General features: G+C 40.0%; 2 protein-coding genes across 2 annotated transcripts in view; both read right to left on the minus strand.

Moving 5' to 3' along the window:
* Window positions 1–516: 516 nt before the first annotated feature.
* Window positions 517–4,450, minus strand: LOC115773616 (ankyrin repeat and SOCS box protein 13-like). Its single transcript, XM_030720453.1, has 6 exons — window positions 4,325–4,450; window positions 2,848–3,035; window positions 2,408–2,564; window positions 2,186–2,320; window positions 1,179–1,370; window positions 517–872 (listed from the first exon to the last, which is right to left on the minus strand). The coding sequence occupies exons 1-6, from the start codon at window positions 4,365–4,367 to the stop codon at window positions 745–747; spliced, it is 843 nt and encodes a 280-aa protein (XP_030576313.1). The 5' UTR covers window positions 4,368–4,450; the 3' UTR covers window positions 517–744.
* A 118-nt stretch (window positions 4,451–4,568) lies between these two features.
* Window positions 4,569–8,708, minus strand: part of asb13a.1 (ankyrin repeat and SOCS box containing 13a, tandem duplicate 1) — a 16,592-nt gene continuing 12,452 nt past the window's right edge. The window contains exons 3-6 of the mRNA XM_030720614.1: window positions 7,556–7,712; window positions 7,335–7,469; window positions 6,619–6,810; window positions 4,569–6,502 (exon numbers count right to left, since the gene is read on the minus strand). Of these exons, the coding sequence (XP_030576474.1) occupies window positions 6,339–6,502; window positions 6,619–6,810; window positions 7,335–7,469; window positions 7,556–7,712 (648 nt within the window). The 3' untranslated portion in view covers window positions 4,569–6,338. The remainder of the gene's footprint in view (window positions 6,503–6,618; window positions 6,811–7,334; window positions 7,470–7,555; window positions 7,713–8,708) is intronic.

Below are 8,708 nucleotides of genomic sequence, written 5' to 3' on the forward strand. Positions count from 1 at the left end.
GTACAGCACTATATAAATAAACTTTACTTGCTTACATTAACATTAACATCAGCGATTTTAATCAGATATAAAAGCAGTTGCCATGTTTGTAAAAACACTTGCAGTTTGGAGGCGTTCAGGCGTTCCTCGTTGGAGAAAACTTTTGGCACCACATTTGGTTTTAATCAAATACATTGAGTGAAGTGCTGAGGCCTTCTGAAAGCTGTCTTTCCTTTCTCCTCCTCTCAGCCTCATTTCCTTTGTCTCCTTGTGATGTGATTGCAGGTCACACCCAAAGAGATGCAATGTAGCATTTCTTTTCATGCTTTACGCACTCATAAAGTAAAAGTGGCCTTTGTGAGTCAGTATATATATATATATTACATTTTTTAAATAAATAAAATATTTAATGTGTTTTTAAAAGCCTTCTTGATGAGGAGAAGGCTTTGACAGCACAGCAGACTCACAGGCCGGACAGCGAATGTGCATCTTAGCTGACAGCAGCACTGATTCCACAGACTCAAGTATCACAGCTGTGAGGCCTGAAAATGCTCACTGCAATAACTGCTGCAGTGGTTCTTAAACTTAACTAACATCTAATTGCTGCCTGCAATTTCATACTAAAAAAAATAAACAAAAAACTAACAAAAAAAAACTGATAACATTGTGCTTGTGTCAGCTGTTCTCATATTTAATGCAGTAGCACCTTTGCTGTGCGGTCAGGTTCCAGTCCTTCTCTGATCCAGCTCATCCTCCAGGTGATGCTCACTGATAGCAGAGATAGCTGATGATCAGTTTGGGTATGTCCAGTTGGACTACAACATTTAGAGCTCTGGTGCCGAGCGTCTTCCTCACTGCTAACCTGCTGAGCTGCTGCAGACTCAGTGGTGAGGCTACACACAGAGAAAATGGGTCAAATCTCATTGTTTATAACATATTGATGATATCACATTTCTTGGTGTTGAACAGGATGATATGTGTTAGCCTCTGCAAAACTGATTCCTTTTCAGTGTAAAGCTCTAGAAGTAAGAGACAGCTGTAGCTCACCAGCTGTGTATCAGTATATCATGGTAAATAGCAGGTGCCATCTTTCTGAGCCTTCATGGAAGTGAAAAATGATCCTCTCTCGCCTCCTACTGGTGCTGCACAGTGCTGCACTGTTTACAGCTGTTTTCCACGCAGCCCTGAATTAAACTTACCCTCATAAGACCGCAGGCAGGCTGCAGAGGGAGAGCCCGGTGTGGTGTAGTCCACAGGTTTCCTGTTGTGTTGATCCCTAGCGTAAATGTTGGCTCCAAATTCCACCAGTATCTCAATCATCTCAACGCTCATGCTTTTAGCAGCGTGGTGCAGCGGAGTCTCATGTAGCCTGGCAGCATTCACCTTAGCACCTACAAAAGAAAGGAACATGAAGTCAGCTATATCCAGCCAGAAAAAATTTTCTTACCCTGTTTATCAAAGTTTCTTTATGACTCACATTTTGAGCTCTTATAGAATTCTCACTCAATTCAATTTTATTTAAATAGCACCAAATCACAACAAACAGTCACCTCAAGGCACAAAATACATAAAATACACAGAGGTTTTATCATGTGAATGTATCAACAACAATGTATCAAGGTAAAGTTCCAAAAATAACTGATAAAACATATATGTTAATATTAGCACTGTTAACTTAAGTACATGCAGCTAATTAACACAAAATTAAACGCATTTGACAAAATGAAATTAATTAAGCTGCATTTTTGTTACTTTCCATGACTAAAGTTAGACACTCACTACACAAGTTGCATAAGGCTGTGCAAATCACACAAAAAGCAGCAATTTATATTCACTAAAATCATAAAATTTTATAGAAATGTTTCTACTTTATGGATTCTACATTTAGATAGATAGATAGCATTAGTTAGCTGGTTAGTTAGTTAGTTTATTGATCCCGAAGGAAATTAGGGCATCCAGCAGCTTAATGTGCACAATAAATAGAATCCAAACAATGGAGGTTAAAAAAAAATTATACAAACACACTAACAATACAGACTAACAAACTATAGGTAACACTCAGTATTATAATAGCAACCAGCTAATTTCCAACTTTCAGAACCATCTTACTGCATTTAAACTACAACTTCCAAAATCTGTGTGCGGCAGACAAAAAGCACAACCCAGCTTTGGAACATTACCCCATCCGGTCTTGACTGACACTCACCTGCATTGAGCAGCTCTTTAACACAGTTCGTGTGCTCATTAGCACAAGCCACATGCAGCGGGGTGCCGTAGTAGAGGTCATACGCCTCGAGACAAGCTCCCATGGAAATCAACAGCTTCACACACTCTGAGTTACCTGAAATGCAACCGCAAAGTAAAGAATTTTTTTTTTTCTTTTTTCAGAAGGTCGACAGGAATGGAAAAATATATGTGAGGTACTCACCCCCCATGCAAGCCTCGTGGAGGGGTGAGGCTGTGCGGGAGGTGAGGGCAGGGTTAGTCTTGGCACCATACTGCAGCAAAAGTTTCACACACTCCAGACTACCAGCTGAACAGGCATCACACAGCGGGGTGCTTCCATCCACATTCCTTGCATCCACCTGAGATGCATCATGGGAACAGGGTTATCATTTACAGATATGAGATTCTTTCATCAAGTATTTCATTCATGCCCAAATATTTGTATATATGTATATTTAATTTCCTTTATTTAAATCATTCATTCCCTGCAACATAACGAGATGGTGTTGAACATAATGAAATTTAGGACTATAGTGGAAAAAGCTGTTTGACAAAGTCTGCAGATCACATTTAATAAATACAATTCTGATGAAATTTCAACACATTTTCAAGAAGCGATGCGTCTTTGTCTCTGTGATTCACCTGGGCTCCAGCCTCAAGCAGCAGCTGCACACACTTGGTCTGTCCATGGAGACACGCCTCGTGCAGCGGTGTGATGGAATCCACAGCCACCATGTTGACTGAAGCTCCACTCTGAATGAGCTGCTCCAGCTGGGAGGCCTGGCCGAGGGATGCTGTCTTGTGCACCTCTGTTCGCTCTGCCCAGCAGCCTGCAGAGGAGCACATTCAATCATAACAGAATTTCCTTTGTGCCTCTTTGCATATTCTTCTCTGGCTTGTATGGGCTAAAAACCTCCAGATAAAAGTGCTTTATGATTAGTAAAGTGCTTTGAGTCCCTCCGTGCAGCCACCTCTGCTGTCTGCATCAGCACCTCACAGTCTGAGACCATGGTTCTCAGCCAGTAAAAGGGTGGAGTGCCCACCCCAGGTCCAGGACGAGTTACCATCCCAGTTGGAGGACTTCAAGTATCTTGGGGTCTTGTTCATGAATAGGGGGAGGGTGGAACGTGAGACTGAGCGACAGCTCTTTTGTGGTGAAGAGCGAGATAAACGTGAAGCTGTCGATTTACCGATCAATCTATGTTCCCACCCTCACCTATGGTCACGAAACCTGGGTACTGACTGAAAGAATGAGGTGGTGGGTCCAAGCGGCAGAAATGAGTTTCCTTCAAAGGGTGTCTGGCCTTTCCCTTAGAGACAGGGTGAGGAGCTTAGTCATTCCAGAGGGACTCTGAGTACAGCCGTTGTTCCTCCATATCAAAATGAGCCAGTTGACATGGTTTGGGCATCTGACTAGGATGCCTCCTAGGTGAAGTGTTTCAGGCACGTCCTACGGGGAGGAGGCCCGGGGAAGATGGAAAGATTATACCTGTCAGCTGGCTTGGGAATGACTCAGTGTCCCCCTGAATGAGCTGGAAGAGGTGGCCAGGGTAAGGTAACTCTGGGCTTCTCTGCTCAGACTGCTGCCCCTGCAACCCAAACCCAGACAAGCAGTAAAAGATAGATGGATGGATGGATGGATGGATGGATGGATGGATGGCTTTGAGTGGTTTTTAAGACTAGTAAGGTGCTAGTCTTTCTTATACAAACATAATGTATATACTATATATAGAGAGATTTTTTTACTTTCTTGTGTCATCCATACATTTTTAATGTATTGATATTAAATTTACTAAATAAAATCAGTCAAACGTGTATCTTTTCACTCTATTTATTTATTGCACTGTTGCCTCTTGCAGTGGAGGTAACACTGTAGTTTCATCCAGGGCCACGGTGGCAGCACTGCAGTCTTCTAATGTCGGTTTTCCGCTCTAAAAAGCCATTCATCCTTCTGCAAACACTCTGTAGTAGCATGTCAGCTGTTATTACCGGCATAGGTACAGAAAACAATTATGCTCACTAGCCGGCTGACAGTCCTACCTAGCCGATGCCAAACTTGCCCAAGGTTTGATTACCGGCGATAATCTCGCCGGCCATGTTGACCCCTTTTCGTACTTACCGATGTCTCCAAAGAAATAGGGCCGAGAGTTTTCAATTTCCATCCTCCGTCCTTTTTTCCTTCCCACAGAACACGCTACGTTAACACACGACCCTCCAGCATACGTGTTGTTTATAAACAGCCGCGTCCTCGTTCCCTACGTGCGGCAGGAGTCACGTGACAAAAATCGGCCCTAGAAGAGCATGTTGGAACTTGTAGTTTTTACCCCAAATAACTGTTTCACATGAGAAGAGTGCAACAAATATTTATTCTGCCTCAGTTTACATAATGTTGCATAAAAAACAGTACAATAAAATGCCATTTACAACACGTGACGACATGACTTAACGTGATAAATACACATAAATAATATGGATAACATACAGTAGAGATCAAAATTACATTCATAAATACTTGACTTTTTAAATGTTTCTGACCTTCATCACTCACAATTTAAAGAAATATTAGCTGGGCTATAGCACTATTTTACTAGAATTTTAATTTAGTTATATTTGATCATAAATAAATGTTGAATCTTGGTATGATTTTCAGGGTCATGTAAAACCCTGTGCAGTCATACAGCCAATATATCGGCCAGTATTAGCTATTTGTTGATATATATCAGTATTGGCATTTATAATGGCAGAAATGTGGAAATTTAAAAAGTAAAGATGGGAGAAACACCCTTCAACAACGTTATGCACAGATTGGGCATCAGAGCGCACTCTGCAAATTTCCGGATGGGAACACTGCTTTGCAATGCAACAAACACAACAACCAGATGATCTGAGCAATATCAGGCAGAGTTATGAGAAATCCGCAAAGTACTGCAACTGTAAAATACATTTATTTTTAAACACTGTCATATTATCTTAGTAAGGATTCAGAAATAACTACACATAACAAATGTTAGCCAAGTGTGTTTGTTTGTGGCCAATACATCACAATACTGGATTTTTAAATCACCAAATATCTGTATCAGTGTTATAAATCCTACATCAGTTGGGCTCAAATTACATATAAAGTGGCATTGCACTAGAATCTGAAATTGGTTTGTATTAAATACCTGGTTTGCAAAATGGCAACTCTGCATTAGATCATTCACTCAAGTGAAAGGAATATATAACAGAACAAAGGTTATGTATTAAAATCTGTGCAATAAAACCAATGCACAACCACATACATTGCATTATTGGATCATAGTTATTGATTCATTGATGGGTATATCACTTCAATGTTGCAGCTGGAGGCTATTTTAATCCTTATATAGTGCAGTAGCTTTATCTACAGTAATGCATTAATAAGAGATACATTAGTACAATATATTTTGATTCTGCAAAATAACAACTAAAGATTTGAAACAAATGGTATGCAGTAAAAGTGCAGTACTGCATGCAAAATGTAAGCAGAAAGCAGCATGACATAATAATACATCAGTTTTTCAGCCAAGTACTTCAGTAATTGTGCTGAGTTAAGTTTCACCACGAGCCTTATTGATGCTCTTTAATGGTTTTAAAGTAGGGGAAACTATCTGGATGTGGTTTAGGTTAGCCTTTTGATTCTTTCTGGTGATGAGAGGTTTGGTTGCTGCAGCGCAGACTTTCAGTCCAAATTCTCTCAGGCAGCGAGATGAAGTATATAAAGAAAATACTTCACCCCCATTAGGCAGTGAGGTTTAACTGAACCAACTCTTCACAGTGATTTTCATCCTGTTCTCTTGTACATTTGTTGTATGTGAATGAGGAGCAATTTGGAAGGGACTTGAATGTATTAGTGTAAATAAATCAAGCACATGCCAGATTAGCACTGATAACTGTTATGATCTACTTATGATCACAGTGCTGTTTACATTTTCACACTTGGCTTTTCTAAAAACTGTGATTTTGAATATTTTCAAATGATGAAATATGCTTCAATTAAACCCCTTTTAGTCTGGCTATGGTAACTTTAAACTGAAATAAGCAGTTACTTTGAATTTTAGGAAAATATAACTTGTTCTATCATTTCAGCCTCTACTGTATTTCCATTTTTTTTTTTAATGTTCATGTGTCAGTCTTAGTGATGCGGGATGATCACAGTACTGGAGGTAGCTGTGGATACGGTGGGATATATTCAGCTGACTTATGACCTCTGATGCTCTGGTACCCAACATCATCCTCATAGCAATTCTGCAAAGCTGCTGCAGGCTCAAAGGATTACCTGTCGACAACAAATGTTTTCATACGATTATCAGGATTCAAGAGCAAAAAGAGAAGAAAATTTAAAAAAACTGTGAACTTATTCTGCTTTAACTCAGACATAACGCAGGACTTTACTTTCATAAGACTTGAGGCAGGTGTATGAGGGAGATGCAGGTGTTGTGTAGTCTATAGGCTTTCTTCCCAGGTTATCGCTGGCATACACATTGGCTCCAAACTCCACCAACAGCTCAATCATTTCCACCATGTTGACCCGAGCTGCGTGATGCAACGCTGTTTCATGGAACTTCACTGAATTCACATTAGCACCTGCATGCAGTTCAGAATAATTAAAAGGTATTAGTCCAAAGACATGCATAGGGCTAGGTTAATTGGCAATTCTAATTTGTGCGGTTATATGTGATTGATTGTTTGTTTCTATGTGTTAGCTCTGTAACAAACTGGTCAACTTGCTCAGGGTGTACCCTGCCTCTCGCCCTCTAACAGCTGTGATAGACTCCAGCACCCCCCCTGAACTAGCCTGAACTAGATAAAAAAAATGTTTTGGTAAACTTTATGTTTAAGATAAATCCCACCTGATACAGTGCTATTTCACTTGCCAATAAATATTCTTTATGTTCACTTCTGGGCTGGGTATTATTATTGTTATCTAGATGGCATATTGTTCTTTGTCCTGCAGATTCACAACATTATGGAATGAATGTCATTAAGGATCACTAAAGAGCAGATCGGTGGGTCTGCAGGCAGAGAAACGCGAGACTCTACACGGGAAACTTGTTCTCACCAACTAAACTTTCAAAATAAAACAGCTATACATTGCTACATTAACACACCTGCAGTTAGCAGCTCCTTGACACAATTCATATGTCCTTTAGCACATGCTATGTGAAGGGGAGGGCCAAAGTGGACATCGAATGCCTCCAGCTTGGCACCACTGGTTATCATCAACCTCACAACTTGAGTATTACCTGAGAGAAATGTAAGATGTCACACATAGGGAGACATCTGATGACATGACTGATTGAATCCTGTGTTATTGCTGCTGAAGGATTACCTTGTATGCAAGCCTCATGGAGCGGTGAGGCAGTGAGAGCTGTGAGGGACGGATTCACTTTGGCTCCATACTCCAACAACAGCTTGGCACATTCCAGGCTGCCAGCAGCACAAGCGTTGCAAAGAGGTGTACTGCCATGGATGGTTCGTACATCCACCTGGAAGAACCAGAGTAACAATACCCATCTATTCTTTAGGCAATTGTGCAAAATTATAGGGTCATGTTAATATTAGGGCTGGGACTTTAACGCGTTAATTTCGATTAATTAATTACGGGGAAATTAACGAATTAAAAATTTTAACGCACTTTGCACCGTGGAACGTTTCTCAGTGCACGAGTTCCCGGCATACAGATTATATCGACGCACAATGTCCAAATTCAGGGGCCGCATCCTGCGAAGGACCCGGCCCACGTCCTTCAGAGCCCACGAAGACCGCAAAGGGAGGACGTGAGCGGCTAGCCTTCATATCAGCGTCACCTGTCCTCACCTCTGTGTAGCTCATGTCGCCTAGCAACCGTGAGTGTGAAGCACAGCTGTGTAAAAGCAGCTGGTTAAACGGAGAACAAATTTTTCTCCTTTTTGTGGTTTAATTTTAAGTCTTTTATTGAAAATAAGCTGTTAAAACAAGCATTACACATTTCAACATCAAGGAATACAGCTGAGAGAATGATTAATTTTCAACTATATTAAGTGAGACATTAATGTTGAATAAAACTATCCAGTTACGATGCTTAACTTTAATTTCAGGAGTTTGCTTATCACAGGTGCACTTCCACCCTTCGTTGGTCTGTGTAGTAGACTGGTCGGAAAATAATTTCAATTAATTAATTACAAAGCTTGTAATTAATTCGATTAATTTTTTTAATCGAGTCCACCCCTAATATATATATATATATATATATATATATATATATATATATATATATATATATATATATATATATATCAATGTGTTGGGAGAATTCTTCCTTTGTTGTGACAATTCTTAATTTGATCTTTAATACTAGCTTTGATATTAGAATTCTTAGAAGCTTAGAATTCTCAGTGTGGTGGGAGAATTCTTCCTTTGTAACAATTCTTAGAATTCTTAGAAGCTTAGAATTCTCCATGTGTTGGGAGAATTCTTCCTTTGTAACAATTCTTAGAATTCTT

Source organism: Archocentrus centrarchus, chromosome 23, assembly GCF_007364275.1.
Source record: "Archocentrus centrarchus isolate MPI-CPG fArcCen1 chromosome 23, fArcCen1, whole genome shotgun sequence".
Taxonomy (NCBI): Eukaryota; Metazoa; Chordata; class Actinopteri; order Cichliformes; family Cichlidae; genus Archocentrus; species Archocentrus centrarchus.

What these genes read in the sequence shown, in the direction of transcription:
- LOC115773616 (XM_030720453.1), bottom strand. Translation starts at nt 4,367, where the DNA reads ATGGAAATTGAAAACTCTCGGCCCTATTTCTTTGGAGACATCG. An exon ending in CCACGAGGCTTGCATGGGGG is followed by an intron (nt 2,321 to 2,407) that starts GTGAGTACCTCA and finishes GTTGCATTTCAG; the next exon opens with GTAACTCAGAGTGTGTGAAG. An exon ending in TAAAGAGCTGCTCAATGCAG is followed by an intron (nt 1,371 to 2,185) that starts GTGAGTGTCAGT and finishes TTTCTTTTGTAG; the next exon opens with GTGCTAAGGTGAATGCTGCC.